The sequence below is a fragment of the Bubalus bubalis genome, chromosome 15 (assembly GCF_019923935.1).
Source record: "Bubalus bubalis isolate 160015118507 breed Murrah chromosome 15, NDDB_SH_1, whole genome shotgun sequence".
Classification (NCBI taxonomy): Eukaryota; Metazoa; Chordata; class Mammalia; order Artiodactyla; family Bovidae; genus Bubalus; species Bubalus bubalis.
The window spans coordinates 79,494,952-79,512,660 of record NC_059171.1 but is presented as its reverse complement, the minus strand read 5'-3'; the positions used below and the strand labels follow the sequence as shown (position 1 = coordinate 79,512,660).

General features: G+C 54.8%; 1 protein-coding gene and 1 non-coding gene across 2 annotated transcripts in view; one reads left to right on the top strand and one right to left on the bottom strand.

The window, feature by feature from the left end:
* Positions 1-17,709, top strand: part of LOC102392998 (maestro heat-like repeat family member 5) — a 59,183-nt gene that overhangs the window by 21,758 nt on the left and 19,716 nt on the right. Inside the window, exons 11-19 of the mRNA XM_044928906.2 lie at positions 495-617; positions 1,674-1,753; positions 1,964-2,099; positions 3,631-3,726; positions 5,188-5,292; positions 6,778-6,913; positions 7,216-7,388; positions 12,549-12,698; positions 13,586-13,740. Of these exons, the coding sequence (XP_044784841.2) occupies positions 495-617; positions 1,674-1,753; positions 1,964-2,099; positions 3,631-3,726; positions 5,188-5,292; positions 6,778-6,913; positions 7,216-7,388; positions 12,549-12,698; positions 13,586-13,740 (1,154 nt within the window). The remainder of the gene's footprint in view (positions 1-494; positions 618-1,673; positions 1,754-1,963; positions 2,100-3,630; positions 3,727-5,187; positions 5,293-6,777; positions 6,914-7,215; positions 7,389-12,548; positions 12,699-13,585; positions 13,741-17,709) is intronic.
* Positions 10,510-10,582, bottom strand: TRNAC-ACA. The gene has a single exon. It is a non-coding gene; the product is annotated as a tRNA-Cys (tRNA).

Sequence of the window (17,709 nt, the reverse complement as noted above, 5' to 3'; positions counted from 1 at the left end):
CCCACCCCACCCCAATGTGGGCCTGGCCTCCTCCTCATCCTTCCCACCTAATGCTTCATGGGTTTTCGTGAGGATCCGAGCCCTCTGCCTCCCCCCGAAAGCAAGCCCTGGGTTCTCACTTGGGGGAACTGGATGCCCCGTGATGACAGTCCCCTGACCCTCACCCCGGGAACAGTGAGGGGCCAGGCAGCCCAGTGAGGCCACCGCACACTTGATCCTTTGGGCCTGGGGTAGCTGCATATCATGAGAAGCTGGACACTGGGCTTCTTACAGGCACCTCCTGGTACTTATGCATCATCAACTATTCACATTGTTAAACAAAATCACACGGGTCGCCCCCATCCCGGGGCCTGTGCAGCCCCAGCCAGAGGTCTCTGCTGTCCCCCCATCAGCAGCGGCCCTGCTGCCACCTGTGACAGCGGCCCTCCTGCCCTCCCACCCCTCCGGTACTCCCGCTCCCCGACCTGCCCCCTTGCTCCACTGTCCGACCCCAGGACGAGACCCTGAAGCAGAGCTTCCTCACGGCCATACCCATGCTGGTGGGGGCCATCAACCGCAACGAGGGTGCCCAAAGCTACGAGTTCTCGCAGGTGTCCGAGCTCCTCGAGTGTCTGATGGTGAGTGCAAGGTCCTTGGGCAGGGGAAGGGCTCCCCAGGGATGGACCAGGCACCCACCTCAAACAGCAGCACTCACGAGAGGCACCAGTGGAAGAGATGGGCCAGCTGGACTTCTAGAGCGTGGACAAGCCCTTCGTAGGCTTTCACACCTGGAAGCACATCCACGGCCCTCAAGTGACTCACTCCCTAGAGTGACCCTGAGCTGGCCAAGGACATCCACTGCACAGTTGATGTGGCTGAGACCCGGGAAGGCCAGCACCATCCATCCATTCTGCCAATACTGACCTAGCTTGCACCACCAGTTACTAGGGGTTTGGGCCTCGCAGAACCTGTGGGATAGTGGAGGAAACTCACAAGTGATAAATAATTATGCAGTAGCAAGGAGAAGGCAATGGCACCGCTCTCCAATACTCTTGCCTGGAAAATCCCATGGGCGAAGGAGCCTGGTAGGCTGCAGTCCATGGGGTCATGAAGAGTCGTACACAACAGCGACTTCACTTTCACTTTTCACTTTCATGTATTGGAGAAGGCAATGGCAACCCACTCCAGTGTTCTTGCCTGGAGAATCCCAGGGACGGGGGAGCCTGGTGGGCTGCCGACTATGGGGTCGCACAGAGTTGGACACGACTGAAGTGACTTAGCAGCAGCAATAACAAAAATAACAGGCACATTTTCTGAGCCCCTCCTGTGACCCAGACACACTGCTTTGCATGCCTTGCTTCCCACCTAACATAAGGGCATCATGTTACTTGTGAATACACGAAGCTCAGAGCAGTTTGAAGGTGTGCCCAGGGTCATGCGAGGTCATGTGCGGGTAGCTAGGATTCAGTTATGATCCATCTAATTCTAAAGTCTATGTTCTAATTGTCTGAGGTGGCAGGGGGATGTGGGGGGGTCAGATCACAGAGGCCCCCCTGTGCAGATCCAGAGCAGAAGCAGAATCCTGCAGGTTAGAGGGGTGCTGGGCACCCAGACCTTTAGGCGGGAAGGAGACTTGGTGGCAGGGGACAGGCCCAGGTATGTGGAAAGACTCAGCCTTCACCTGGGATTTGCAGCTTCTGATGGAGAAGGAGCCCCAGGACACGCTGTGCACCCCGACTCGCCAGCAGACCATTCGCATCATCTCCAGTCTCTGGTAGGCTCCCCGGCCCCACACAGTGCCTTGCTCAGCATCCACCATCAGCCTCACAGCTCAGGCTTGGCGCCCCTCAAGACAGCGAGGTGGGAGACATCAGGCTTCAAGGCCCTCCTGGGCAGGGCCAGGGACCTGAGCCAGCACAGGCCACCGTGGGAGGCGGCTGGCTGTCTTACGGAGGCCCCCGCCCTCCCTGCCTTGCCCCCACAGTAAGCTGAGGCCACAGCTGGACCTGGAGAAGAAATCTCGGCTTCTGTCCATCAGCCTCCGCAGCGTGATGTCCCTGCCGCTGCTGGAGGTCCTGGAGAAACACACCTGCCTCTTTCTGGAGCCGCCCAACATACAGGTGCGAGGCTGGCACCTGCACCCCTTCCGGAGGGGGGCCCCCGGGGAAGAATGTCCAGTCCCACATACTGCTCTAGGGTTGGGAGGGGGCCGCTGAGGCACCCGCCTCTCACCATAGGCTAGGGCTGGGGGTGTTTCTTTTAACTGTTTTGAGCCCACCTGTAAAAAGGGAATGATGATCCAAGAGCTAGTGGTCCTTAGCACTGAGGCTGAAAGGAAACCCTGCGTGTCCCACGTGTGGGGCAAAGCAGCGCTCTGTACATAGAATGGGAGGCCTCCCTGCCTCTTGCCGGCACTGAGAGCGTGCAGCTCAGTGTCACCAACGCAGCTACTGCAGCTGGTCTGGTCCTGCCCGCGCTAGTGGCTGCAAGGAGGAGCTCTGATGTGCGCTCCACGGCCCTGGCCGGCCGCCCACCCTCTCAAGTTCTGTGCAAGGGAAGCCGCACTGCGGGGAGATGCCGGCCATTGCGGGCAGCCGCCACCGGGGGGCGCGTGCAGCCTCAAGCGGCCGCGCCCCCGCCAGGCGCCCCGCCCACTGCAAAGGGCAGGCAGCCGGTGCTGAACACCCGCCGGCCGCCAGGCCCACCCCCATCTGCGTTAGCTCAGCTTCCCAGCAGCGACCCGTCCAGAGAGCGGAGGGAACCAGCTCAGAGAAGTGGAGGTGTCGGGAGGGAGGGGCAGGGCTGATCTCCGCCCCATGCCCCCGGACCAGGCTCTTCAGGCCACCTGCCCAGGCTGAGCCCAGGATGGAGCCGGCAGACAGGCAGCTTGGGTGTGGGAGACAGTGAGGGGCCCCTCTCCAGAAGGGGGCGTCTGCCTAGACTCCAGCCCTGTGCGAGTCCAGGGTGCCCGGGTTACCACGTGATGACCCCACGGCCGGACCCTCAGTGAGTGCAGCCGGGAGCCAGGCGCGGGGCTGGGGCTTCCTGTTCCTTCTCACCCTGTGTCCACGTCCACCCTGACAGGGGTCTGGCTCCAGCCCAGTTCTCAGGTGACAAAGGTAGGCTCAGCGAGCTGAAGTGGCCCCCAGAGAGATGACGGCCAGCGCCACAGGGCTCTCCTCCAGTGGATACTCCCTGTGGCCCTTCCCTCCCTGGGCAAGCCTGACTCGCCAAGCGGCCAAGATTGAGGGTCTCCTGTGTTTGCAGGACCAGTGCAAAATGAAAATGAGGGGCCTTTGTTTAAACCTTTTTTGAGAATTTCAAGATGGCAATGGCAGAGCATTCAAGTAGACACGAGAGCCTTCCAGGCCAGGTCTTGAGCGGATTACACGCTCGTGAATCTTCTCGGCCACTGAGAATCCTGTGCCCTGGGGCAGGCCCCAGACCACCCATGCTCCACGGCTGCCCAGTGGGGGTCCTAGGGGGCCCTTCCTGGGCATGATGTGAGCTCGCTGGTGTGCAGCCCACCCTGGGGAGCGTGCAGGGAGCGGGCCCCGAGAGGCTGATGCACATAGGCCCCCCAGGAGGCCTCAACCATCCCTCTGGCCCTGGGGCTCAGCTGCCCCCTGACCTGCTCCATGCCCCACACAGACCCTCTACAAGGAGACCGCAGGGGCACTGGAGCAGATGCTGCAGACCTTCGTCATGCAGAACCCCACAGCCGAGGAGCTGCACTTCCTGCTGTCGGTGAGGGCACAGGGCAGTGCGGGGAGGGGACGGGGGGCAGAGGACACAGGGCCTGAGCCGGGCTTGGGACTGGTCTAGACAAGGGCTGTCCATCTCTAGGGATCACCGCGGTTTAGGACAAGTGGGGCGGGCAGGTGCAGTGAGCACAGCCTCGTGGCAAGTGGGCCAGGTAGGCCACAGCAAAGCGAGTTGGTGAGGGAAGAGGCCGTGGCCCTGCCCTGGAGGGACCTGCCCTCCTTCCCACTGAGAGAACTGCCCCTGCAGTAGGTTCCCTGCTTCGAGGGCGTCTCCCAAGCCTACCACCCCCACTCCGTCACTGCCCTCCAGAGTCCTTCCCTGATAGGAGGGAGAGAAGCCAACAGAGTCAGGGGAGGCCCAGACAGGGGAGGCTGCTTCTGCTGGGAGGGTGGAGGTCAGGGCCAGCAGGCCTCTACAGAGGGGCAGAGAGGGCCCCGGGGCAGAGGGCACACAGGAGCAAAGCTGAACAACCCCAGCGAGCACACTGGGCTGGAATGGAGGGAGGTTCTGCATGGCTGGAGCCTGGGGTGGGCGCAGAGGTGGGGGCAGTGGGTCAGAGTGAGGTTAGGTCAGCAGGGGCCAGGCCATCTCAGGCTTGGGGCCCAGTGGAGCTTAGGGGACCCGCTGCAGCAGGGACTGCTGACCTGCGGTGCACAGATGGACGTCGGGGTGGGGTGTGTGAGCCCGGCCAGGAGAAAACGTTGTCACAGGACACAACTGAGTCACAGAATCTCCCAGCACTTCATCCTCACGCAGCGTCAGATCATCCAATCCGTAACAAAGAGGCTCAAATGCGGCTTAAGAAGCGTTCAACCTGTCTCAGTATGCGTTTGTATTTCTTTGTAACTCTGTGCCTTTATGGTGTGCACAGAAAAGCATTGTTCTGGAAAGATATACATTGCAGAGAAACAGGTTAAGAACCTGGTGCCTCAAAAGACTTTCAGCAGGAGGGGCGTGTCAGCTACAAGAGAAAGAATTAACACCTCCTCTTGCTTGGTGGTTCAGACAGTAAATTGTCTGTCTACAATGCGAGAGACTTGGGTTTGATCCCTGGGTTGGGAAGATTCCCTGGAGAAGGAAATGGCAACCCACTCCAGTACTCTTGCCTTGAAAATCCCATGGACGGAGGAGCTTGGTGCAGGCTACTGTCCATGGGGTCGCAAAGAGTCGGGCACGACTGAGCGACTTCACTTTCACTTTCACTTGGGTAGCAACACTGGCCTGGAGCAGAGGGATTAGCCGAGGCAGTGAATAGAGACGAGGAAGGCTGGATAGGGCGAGTGGTGGACCGCGCTTGGGGCTGGGACTGGGAGGGACCTGAACTGAGGGTGTGGTCTGGCCTTGAGTGGGTGTGGCTTAGGGTGAGGTCTGGGCTGGGGGCGGGGCCTGTAGGGAGCTGGGGTCCCAAGCGGCCACACCCCTCCCTTCCCCCACCACCTGCAGCACCTGTACGTCTGGCTGGAGTCGGAGAAGGCCCACGAGCGGCAGCGGGCTGTCCACAGCTGCATGGCCCTCCTCAAATTCCTGAGCCACAACTTCTACCTGGACGTGAGTACCATCTCTCCGGCCCGAGGCCCACACCCGCCAAGCCGCCCTTCTCCCCAAGCTGCCAAGGCGCATGGGGTCCCTGCCCCCAGGACAGGCAGGATCCCCGAGTCCCCTGTGGCCTGGCCAGGCACTCCTCCTCCTCACACACAAGGAAACAGCCGGAGTTGGGGGTTGGGGGGCCCCAGCTGAAGGCTGAACCCAGGCTCCCTGACGCCTGACCCAGGACACTGGGCTTTTGCCAATGCAGCTTGAAGCCTCAGGCAGGCTATCCACCCTGAGCCTGTCTCTCAGGGCAATGGGAGGAAAGGAGTCCGCCTCGGAGGGACACAGTGGGCGTCAGATGGAAGACTGTGAGAGTGCCGCCCTGCCCCAGACTAGGGCAGGCAGCTCTGTGCGGAGTAGCCACTGTCCCTCTGCCCTCGTCCATCACCACCCCCATCGTTTCACGGATCACAGCTTAACCGCCATCTGTCACTAACGCCCTTGGGTTGAGTGAACATCAGCACGCATTCAGGGAGTGAGTGGTTCTGCATTTATCAGCCAAAATCAGCATCGATTCCTCAGGGAGACTCACAGGGAGATGAAATTACTTCCTCGGCCTGGTGCCTGACGGGCGTGCCTTTCTAATGAAGGAGGACAGGCAGGCGGGTGGCTGGGAAACGGCCACATTCTGCCAAAGGCAAGCTTCCAGTGTTCAGACCCCTCCAGCACTCCTTTGGTGAGGAGGACCCCTCTGCAGGGGTTCAAAGGGTCTTCCATTTACTCAAAATCAATTTCTGCAACGTAAGACTGGTCTGGGAGAGGCAAGTCAGGCACTTGCCTAGGGCACACTTGTGGAGGCGCCAAAACACTCTGCAAGCGAGATAAATATTTTAATGGGATGTTTTAAACAAATCAGCAAACGTTGGCCCTTGGGCTGGCCACCTGTTGTGAATAAAGCTTTATTAGAACCAGGGCTGGGATTAGGGTGAGGTGAGTGAGGCAAGGTCATGGATGTGCAAGCTCAGATCCTGTCTTTATTTAAAATTTTGAAACTTTTTCATGACAGATTTTTTAGCATTCATTTTGATTTTGATAAATATTGCATTAAGATAGTTTTCTCTTGTGTCCTGAGCTTTTTTGGCATCCCCTAACATTTTGGCTGGAGAGCTTCCCCAGTGGCTCAGTGGTAAAAGAATCTGCCTGCCAGTGCAGGAGACACAGGTTCGATCCCTGGGTCAGGAAGACCCCCTGGAGAAGGAAATGGCAACTCACTTCTGTATTCTTGCCTGGGAAATCCCAGGGACAGAAGAGCCTGGCGGGCTCCAGTCCATGGGGTTGCAAAAGAGTAGGACACAACTGAGCAACTAAACAGAAACATTTTGTCCAGACCTGAATCCCGGTCCTGCATAGAGTTTGAAGGGATCCTTTCCGACTCCAGCCGTGCTGGGGTGAGTGCGTGGCTGCTAGGATCTGCATAAGTGGTTCTCTGCACTCCCACTACAGCCCAAAGAGGACTTCAAACGGATTGGGCAGCTGGTGGGCATGCTGGGGATTCTGTGCCAGGACCCAGACAAGACTACCCAGTGCTCCAGCCTGGAAGGGCTGGGCCATCTCTACAAGCTCCTCTTGCACCAGAGAGGTGAGCCTCTGAGGGTCCCCACGGAGGACCTGCTCCCACCACAGCCACAGCCTCAGCCCGACCCATGCCAGCACTCCTGAACCCAACGCCCCCCAGACCTCCCCCAGACCCAGCCTCTAACCTCAGCCGTCAGCACAGTCATGGCTTTGTCCCGACCTGCAGGCCCACTGACTCCCCACCCTAAACTTGGACCCAGGCATGACCCTGACTTCAGATGACCCTGCACCCACTGCAGGTCCCGCCCTAGACCACAAGCCTGCCTTTGCCCACCCTCACCCCTGCCCCATCCCATCCCTGACCAGGAGGAGAAGCTTCACAGGAGCAAGCACCAGCCCCCCAGGAGCCTCCCCAGGCCAGCAAGGAAGGAGCCCTGCTCTGGAGCAGCGGGGACCAGGAGGCTGCTCCCCCCAGCCCCCGGGAGGTGGCACTCTTGAAGGACCACGTCTTGCAGCCCAGCAGCTCCCAAGTCATCAAGGTCGAAGCCTTTAGAATCCTGGGCAGATCTGGGTGGGGGGATGTGGCCATGCTCTGCTCCGACCCCTACCACTACCCCTCTCCCGGGGCTCCCCCTGGGGCCAGGGTGTGAGTATTAAAACCGAGGCCAGGATCTCGCCTGCATCTCTGGTGATTAACTAGAGCTTTGGAGGACCGTGTCTCCTGGGAAGGAGGAGTTGGGGGAGGAGGGGCTGGAGATAGACGCTGGAGTCAGCAGCGCAGGCTGGAGTCAGCAGCGCAGGCTGGAGTCAGCAGCGCAGGCTTGAGTCCCAGCTCTCTCTCTCACGGCTGTGCAATCTTGAACAAGCTCCTTCTGTCTGAGCCTCAGTCTTCCTCGTGAAATGGGCAGAGTGATGCCAACGAAGTTCCAGCTGCCAGGAATTCCTAATAGATAGCGCTGGCTGGCTAGTTCCCGAGGTGGGCATCCTCTGAGGCACGAAACGGTGTCCTTATCGGTGACGCTCTGCAGATACAGCCTTGACTTCCTCACTTTCCCGAGGTTTCTCCCCACCCTCTGAGAGCCAAACCTCTTCCTTTGAAGGCATAGCATGTCTCCCCTCTTCGGCTGTCATCTGACCTCCTGCAGCCAGGGCCTCCTTAGTCAGTGGCTTGGGGTGTCCGGCAGCTCCCTGGCTCCCTTTTGTCATCTCAGTGAGATCCCAAGTCTCTGGGACCATCCATATCTGTGTGAACTGTGCCTTTTCTGAAGATGAGCGAGGCTGGGACCCCGGGTGTGGGCTGGACGCTGGCATTGGCTGGACTGGCCGAGTTTCCTAGAGCCTCATGTTTGGAGTGATCAGTTCATGATGTCTCCCCTATGGTGGCCCCTCTTGCTGTGGAACCCATGACTAATGAAGACCCCTGTATGGGGTGTGTCTGTCAGTCTCCCCATTAGACCTCCAGGCCAGAAGTGGAGTCCCACCTGGGCCCAGCACGGGCTCTGGCGGTAGAACCAGGCTTCGGTAAACACCCATTCAGTGGAGGCAGGTGGAACCGAATGATGAAGGGGCAGTACCTGGCTAGGAGGTGCCCAGTGGGTTTTGAATCCAGGCCTGTCTGAGTCCAGAACCGTGCTCTCTGCAGCTGCAGTGGCTGTCGGCCCACTGAGGCCAATCCGGAAACGTTTGGCAGGGAAGCCTGAAGCCCCGGAGCCGGCGCATCAGTTGTCCAGGGCCAGATGGGGAAGCCAGGCAGGGCTTCTCTTTACACCTGGGGACCTGGACTAGGGGAAGAGACAGGGCTGGAGGGAGGGTCCCAAGGGCCAGCGCAGAGGTGCCCAGGAGTCAAGGGGTCCTGGAGCACTGGGGTTCTCAGGTGGACAGAGTGACTAGGAGCATAGGGTCCAGGACCTGGGAAGAGCAGTCTGCCCCACTCTGCATGGTCCCCAGCACACAGGGACGGGGCACTCAGCTCAGCTTCTGAACAGGAAGCAGTGATGGATAGAGCACAGAAAGGGGAGGGGATGGGAGGGTCTGCTGATCAAGGGATGATGGTTCTGAGAAGGTTTGGGCTGGAGAACAGACCTGGGTGCTTGTCCCAAGTCTGTCCTGCATTCCCCATGTGGTCTTGTAAACCCTATAACTTCATCGCTACCATGAGCCATCTCCACCTTCACCACCACCTCCAACAGCATTCCTGTCACCATCACCATCACCACCACCACCATCACTAACAGCACCACCACCGCCACCATCACCATCATCACCATCCCCACCAACAGCACTACCACCGCCACCATCACCATCACCACCACCACCACCACCATCATCACCACCACCACCATCATCACTAACAGCACCAACACCACCATCATCACCATCACCACCACCACCACCATCACCATCACCACCACCACCACCACCATTATCACCACCACCACCATCATCACTAACAGCACCAACACCACCATCATCACCATCATCACCACCACCACCACCATCACTAACAGCACCATCACCACCACCACCACCATCACCACCACCACCATCACCACCACCACCACCATCACTAACAGCACCACCACCGCCATCATCACCACCACCACCATCCCCACCAACAGCACCACCGCCGCCGCCGCCGCCGCCGCCGCCATGACTACCACCACCACCATAACCAGAGAACCACCATCACTGCCACCTCCAGCTCACATTTTTTCATGCCCTGGGCTAAAATAAGATATTCACAAGTACTTAGCAAACCTGAGATTGTAGTATTCTGGGATTCTGAGAGTCTAACCATCATTCCAGATTGAATTTCTTCAAAAACATTCTAATACTAGAACTTTAACCAAAATTTACCATTTTAGCGAACAATTTTAAATGCAATCTTAAAACAAATGATCTAACCAGATTTATATAGTAGTATAATATTCTAACACAAAAAGTTACTTTTAGCTACAAGTATGCCTGTATGCAGGTCAAGGAGCAACAGTTAGAACCGGACATGGAACGACAGACTGGTTCCAAATTGGGAAAGGAGTACGTCAAGGTTGTATATTGTCACTTCTCTTATTTAACTTATATGCAGAGTACATCATGTGAAATGCCGGACTGGGTGAAGCATAAGCTGGAATCAAGATTGCAGGGATAAATATCAATAATGATATGCAGATGACACCTCCTTTATGGCAGAAAGTGAAGAGGAACTAAAGTGTCTCTTGATGAAAGTGAAACAGGACAGTGAAAAAGCTGGCTTAAAGCTCAACATTCAGAAAACTAAGATCATGGCATCCAGTCCCATCACTTCGTGTCAAATAGATGGGGAAACAATGGAAATAGTGACAGACTTCATTTTCTTGGACTGCAGCCATGAAATTAAAAGATGCTTGCTCCTTGGAAGAAAAGCTATGACAAACCTAGACAGCATATTGAAAAGCAGAGACATTACTTTACCGACAAAGGTCCGTCTAGTCAAAGCTACGGCTTTTCCAGTAGTCATGTATGCATGTGAGAGTTGGACCATAAAGACAGCTGAAAGTGAAAGTGAAGTCGCTCAGTTGTGTCCAAGTCTTCGGCACCCCTGTAGCCTACCACGCTCCTCCGTCCACGGGATTTTCCAGGCAGGAGTACTGGAGTGGGTTGCCATTTCCTTCTCCAGAGGATCTTCCTGACCCAGGGATCGAACCTGGGTCTCCTGCATTGTAGGCAGACACTTTACCGTCTGAGCCACCAGGGAAGTCCCTAAAGAAAGCTGAGGGCTGAACAATTAATGGTTTTGAACTGTGGTGTTGGAGAAGACTTTGAGAGTCCCTTGAACAGGAAGATCAAACCAATCAATCCTAAAGGAAATCAGTCCTGAATATTCATTGGAAGGACTGATGTTGAAGCTCCAAGACTTCGGCCACGTGATGCAAAGAACTGACTCACTAGAAAAGACCCTGATGCTGGGAAAGATGGAGGGCAGGAGGAGAAGGGGACAACAGAGGATGAGATGGTTGGATGGCATCACCGACTTGATGGACATGAATTTGAGCAAGCTCTGGGAGCTGGTGATGGACAGGGAAGCCTAGCGTGCTGCAGTCCATGGGGTCACAAAGAGTCAGACATGACTGAGAGTCTGAACTGAACTGAACACATATGCCATTAAAATGATCCTCACCTCCTAATCAATAACTGGTAAACTAACATTCTCACAAACACTACCAAAATTTTAGAACAGTAAGATTCTGTTAATAATAAATATTCTAACATTCATATATTTTTATATCTAATGTACATGCCAACATCCTAACAGACTTTCAGACATCTCAACAAATACCCTGACACGCCCAGGAACATTTTATCACCTGAGCATCTTCGCAAGCGTTAGTGTTCCGTCGGCCTTCCCAAGTATAACTCCACCACCAGCATTCCGTCTTCCTTTGGTTACCAGTTGCTCAGAGTCAGAGCTGTCCCTGTGGGAAACTTTCTAGAACGATGACGTGTCTGTATCTGCACTATACAGGTGGCCACTGTCCCTGTGTGATGACTGAGCTCCTGAAATGTAGCACTGCAGGGAGTGCCCTGGAGGTCCAGAGGTTAGAGCACAGTGCTTTCTCTGCTGGGCCCCAGGCTCAGTCCCTGGTCAGGGAACTAAGATCCCGCAAGCCAAGCAAGTACAGCCAAAGTTAAAAAAAAAAAAAAAAAAAAAAGTGGCTGGTGCAGCTGACGAACTGAATTTTAAGTTTTGTTTCATTTTCTTTTACGGGCTCACCACATAGCTTGAGCTATGTACGATTAGTTCCCAATCCTACACCCTAGGCGGTGAACGTGCGGAGTCCTAACCACTGGATCACCAGGGATTCCTTGAATTTTTCGTAATTAAATTTAAACAGCTGGGTATGGCTGGTGGCTACCATATTGAGTAGCACTGCTCTAAGTCTTTCCAGAAGGTTCCACCTGGGTAGTCTCCCTCTTGGAGACTGTGGTCTGAGGCTGTGGAGCAGGGATCCCACCCCCTGACCTTGCATTCCCTGAGAGTACCCTCATCCCTCCAGAGCGGCTCAGGGTCTGGGGTAGGAGGTGACACCCACCCCCCTGGATGCCCCCTCCCAGAAGAATGTGGGCAGCAAGCAGAGCCGGGCTCCCCGGCAAGCCCTGCTAGGGCATGGGAGCCCTGGGTTCTGGACCCAGCCTGGCCCTGCCTAGCCCTCCCGGGCGCGTGAATGAGGGCAGCTCACCTGCCTTCCCAGGCCTGGGGCTTGGTGAAGGTGACCCTGAAGATCCTTCGAAGATCTGAAGTTGAGTTGCTCTTGATTAAAGCTCTGTGAGGAGGGGAGTAGGGAGCGGCCGCCTGGGCGGAGGCTACCAGATGAGGTGATGGCCGGGCAGAGGAAGAGAAAGGTCAAGGCTGGCCGGGTCAGGCATGCCCCGGAACAGTCCTGAGGTCTAGTGAAGAAGAGCGCCATGTCCCCGCCCCTCTGCTGGTCATCACACCCTCTCTTCCTGCCCCTGGGCTGTGGCTGGCTCAGAGAGACGTGCAGGAGAGCACACTGCAAGATGGGTGCCCTTGCTGGGGCCCCAGAGGCATGGGGCTCAGGCATCTGGCAGTGCTTAGAGACTTGGGGAGCCTGGAGCATTGGGATGGGGTATGAGTGCAGCCAAGCAGGCGGGCGCCCAGCACCAGGGACCATGGTGACGGTACCTCCCTCCCACCGCTACAGGAGGTCATGAAGCATCTCACAATGGCAGAGCTGACCGACCTCATCTGGACGGCCATCGATGGCCTGGGCTCCACCAGCCCTTTCCGCGTGCAGGCGGCCGCTGACATGCTGCTCACTGCCATCCAGGAGCACGGGGCCAAGCTGGAGACTGTGAGGGTAGTGGGGCCCCCGCAGAGGGCCCACCATGATGGGGCAGAGGGCAGGGGGGCAGGCCCAGCATCGGCACCCAGGGGCTAGAGCCGCAGGTCCCAGGCGGCGTCTCCAAGCTTGGGCCTGAGGGGGAGACCCAGGCCCCACCCTCTGATGGGTGAGTGAATGCAGGACGGAATGGCCCACACAGGTGTCCGGGGCCCTGGGGGGTGTTTGCAGGGTCTGGGGCAGACATGGGCTGATGGAATGGGGATAGGATGGGAGTTGGGGGGAGGAAGGCCCAGCCCAGACCCTCCAGGAGCTCTGGATCAGACTCCAGACTGATGAGGAGGAGCAACGCAGGGCCCTGGGGGCACTCCCAGATAGAGGATGACTGATGTCTCAGGGGGGTGCTCTCGGAGCCAGGCATGAATGGATGAGTAATGAGACCCAAAAGTGGAAGGGGAGGGGCCTGCCAGACATCAGAGCAGCAGGTACCAGAGTGATGACCAGGACACGACGTCATCTGAACATAAGGCAGACACCCTGTGTCCCCCCAACCCCAAGACAGGCTAGAGGCTCTAGCCCCTGGGTGTGTCTGAACCTTCAGCAATTGGGCAATGTTTGGACAGACTTGGACGACCCCAAATGCTGCGCAGATGGTGCTTGTCCCCCAGCCCTGGGGTCCCCTTCTGACTCGTGTCCAGGGCAAAGAAGAGCCTCCCCCATCAGACCTCCCTCTTAGAGCCCCCAGGGCAGGGCTGTGCGTCCCCCTCAGGAGAGCACTCTACCTGAAGGGGCTCCACGCCCATCAGGGCAGCTCCTCCCTCCCCGTTCAGGCTCCCCGGGGTGGGGCCTGGCCCCCTGCCCAGACCAGCCCTCTCCCCATACTCTTCCTCCCCACACAGGTTGCCAGCCTGGGCCGGGCCATCCACCTGCATCTCTGCTCCGTCCGCATTCCCCAAGCCAAGGAAAATGCCCTGCAGGCTATCACCCTGCTGGCCCGGAACCACACCTCTGAGCTGGTGGCCGCCTTCCTGGACTTCTCCATTCCGCTGGACAGGTGCCCAGCCCTCCTTCCCTCCCCACCCCAGTGCCCACCGTCCACCCACCCCCAAGCAGAGGGCAGGACCTCTGCACCCTGCCTGCCCTTCTGCTTGCCCATGAACAGGGCTGCGAGCCCCGAGGGAGTACTTATCTGTTCATTTACTGTGCCCCTCCTGGGGCCATCCCTGGGGAGGCACCACGCACCGTCCCTTCTCTCGGTGACCCCATAAAACACCCCACCCAGCCACCACCACCCATCACCTGGCGGAGAGGGGCCGGGGATCCTGGGTGCTCCCGGCAAGACCCCTGTTAACACCAAACCCTCTCTACCCTTCCTGCTCCTCCAGGGACCCTCACCCTGCCCCCACCCCCAGTGGCACCACAGTCCCCAGGCCCCTGAGCCTGGAGACAGTACTTTATCTCTGAAATCCCAGTTCTGAATCCCAGGTCTTCAGTCTGTACCACCTGCTTACCCAGCCACCACGCCCCTGCCCTGGGTCACTCCTGGAACCTTGAGGCTGTAGCTCCTGGCCGCTGACACCCTCTGGCTCCCTCCCACTGGCTCGACCTTGGGGATGCCAGCGTCTTTCACTCACCCTGATGCCTCAACATCAGGACCTCCCCTCCCATCTCCCTCAGCCTCCCCCTCCCACAGTCGTAGCCTCGGCTCAGCCACCTTCGATTCAAGCACCTGTCCCCTGCCCTGACCCCCTCCCGCCTCACTCCGGCTGGCACCCACCCCCCGACCAGTGAGCCTCTGCCCTCCACGACCTCCACATTCACTGCTCATGGCCCCTGCCCTGTCCTCACCTCCCTCCTTGCCAGCATAGAACCTACCTTCTGGTGTCAAAGTAACCCCCTTGAACACACCCCAAGCCCTTTGGCCCCTCTGTCACACTCCACTTGCAAAACTCAACTGGCCCCGTCTGCTTCACACCTGCACCTGTGCAGCCAAGTGCCGGAAAGAGCGTGCCGCCACCCCCTAAATTCCCAGCCACACATCTCCATGGAGCCCTCAGGGCGGCCCAGAAACCACTTTCCCCACCCCTCCCCTCTCCTCAGCCCCTAGCACCTCTGCCCCCGCCTCACACTCGGCCACCGACCTTGCTTCCATACCCCTGAAAAATCGGAAGCCACCAGAAGAGAGCTCTCACCAGCTCCCAGCTCCCAGGACCCTGTTTTCCAGGAAGATTTCTAATTTTCATATGGAAGGGACTTTTAGTTTTTATTAGCAATGTCTAGTTTTATTGCATTGTGATCAGAGAATGTCACCAAATATTTCTGGCTTATGTAATTTACTGATTTTTTAAACAATTTTTGTGAATATTCTATGGGCACCTGAAAGGGTGTTTTTGTTTTTGTTTTTTTTTCTATTATCAGGTATAGGACTTGCTATAAAGATTTACTTTATCGATTCTGTTGCTTAGGTCTTCTACCTCCTTACATAACCTGTGTCTATTTGATCTGTCTTGTACTGAGAGTGGTGTGTTAAAGTTTCCTGTTATTAATATGCTTCTATCTATGTATCCTTCTATCTCCTGTGGTTTTTATTAATACTTCATAAGGCTGTCATGTTATTTGGTGTATACATATTCATAAGTGTTACATCTTCTTTGTGGATCGTGACTTTCAGCAGTAAAAAGTGCCCTGCCTGTCACAGTTAATGCCTGAAGGGCTTGAATTCCATTTTGTTACCAGAATCACGTCCCCCACTTCCCCATTTTCCCCATTTGCCCAGTATTCATTTGTCTGTGCTTTCATTTAACCTTTCAGAATTCATCTGTTTTAGGTGTCATCGTATATACAGCACACAGTTCCGTCTTGACCTATGATCAGGTTGAAAATCTTTTCATTTTAATAGATGAGCTAAGTCCATTCACATTTATTGATACGACTGACGTGTCAAATCTCAGTTCTGTCATAATATTTTGTAATTGCCTGTGTTTTATTTGCTACATATTCTTCTATGAGATGCGTATTCTTTGATCTTTGGCTGTTTTTTTATTTAGGAAGAGTTGTAATTTTGTTCTAATTGTTACCTTTGTACTCTTAACCTATTTTAGTGTCCTTACTCCCTTGTTAACTTTTTAACATCTGGCTTACCCATTTTTGCTGATATCCTGAAACTCCCAGCCATGCCCATGGAACAACCAGTGAGATTATTCATCCCCATCCAGCTGTGTTTTCATTTGCACAGTGCTTTGTCAAAATGTGCACTGTGCTCCTCCCACACTGGTTTCTAATGAGTACACACACGCACCCTAATTCATTTTGCCAAAGAGTCTAGGCCATCCCTTAGCTTCACAAAGTTAACGCTCTGACAGTTTCCTCAAGAAGGCTCGTGGATTCAGAAAGCCCTAGCTTCTTTTATGTTGAAAGTTGTTTACTTGAAAGGCGGCTTGGCCGAATATAAAATCCTTGGTTCACATTTTCTTTTATTAACTTTTGTTTTTTGGTGTTTTTTTTTTTTTTTTTTGCCACACCATGCAGAATGAGGGATCCTAGTTCCTGCAAGGATTGAACCCAAGCCCCCTGCTTTGGGAGCATGGAGTCTTAACCACTGACTGCCCAGGAAGTCTCTAAGTAATTTTTTTTAGTGCTGCTCAGTTGTTGCCTTGCTTTGTTTTTGAAAAGCCTCATGTCAGTTGTTTGGTTTGGTTTGGTTTGGTTGTCTTTGTAAGTTATCTTTTGCCTGGAGACTTCAGAAATTGTTTTCTTTATCTTTGAAATTCAACAATTTTACTAAGAAATGTCTAGATTAGACCATTCTGTGTTCATTTTCCCAGGTACCTGATAAGTCTTTTGAATATGTAGATTTAAGTCTCTAACGTTTCTAGAAAGTTCTCTAGGTTGTAATTTTTCTCTTCTGGTTTATTGAGACATAATTGGACATACAGCACTGATTAAGTTTAAGGTGTACAGGATAATGATTTGACTTACATATATCATGAAATGATTACCACAATAATTTAGTGAACATTCATCATCTCATATAGATACAAAAGAAAAAGAAAAATTATTTTTCCTTGTGATGAGAACTCTTAGATTTCCTTTCTTTGTAACTTCCACATATAACATGCAGCGGTGTTCATTAATCATGTTGTACATGGCACCCCTAGTCTTCTTTATAACTGGAAGTCCTTTTGACCACCTTCATCTGATTCCCCCAACCCCACCCCTCACCTCTGGTCTCTCTTTCTATGAGTTTGTTTGTTTTGAGGCGCTTCAGTCGTGTCAGACTCTGTGCGACCCCATAGACTGCAGCCCACCAGGCTCCCCCGTCCCTGGGATTCTCCAGGCAAGAACACTGGAGTGGGTTGCCATTTCCTTCTCCAGTGCATGACAGTGAAAAGTGAAAGTGAAGTCGCTCAGTCGTGTCTGACTCTTGGCGACCCCATGGACTGCAGCCCACCAGGCTCCCCCGCCCATGGGGTTTTCCAGGCGAGAGTGCTGGAGTGGGTGCCAGCGCCTTCTCCTGACCTACAACACTGTGCTAGTTCCTGACGCACAACATGCTGATTCTGTGCTTCTGTACATTTCAAAATGCTGTCAGCGTGCAAAGGCATTACCTTATCACTGACTGTATCCCCCACCCTGTACATTCCATCCCCATGACTTATTTTGTAGCTGAAAGTTTGTGCCTCTTAGTCTCCCTTGCCCACTTCTCTCTTGGTTATAATTTTAAATATTGGTTCCATCCCATTGGTTTTTTTCCTTTTTCTGAGACTCCAGACATTCAAATGCTGTTCTTTCCTTGCCTGTCTTCCATTTCCGCTTCTTTCTCTGTGACCATTAGAGCTTCTCTTAAATTCATCTTTATTGTCTTGGTGGTCTCTCTAGTCTTCCTCAATGTTCCTTTCTAAATTTTCACTTGAGTCGTAATCTCTCTTGAGCACCTTATCATTTTTTTCCACTTCTGAGTTCAGTCAACTCTTTTTTTCCTTTCTTATTAGAGGGTGTTTCTTGGTCCTTTTTGAATTTATAA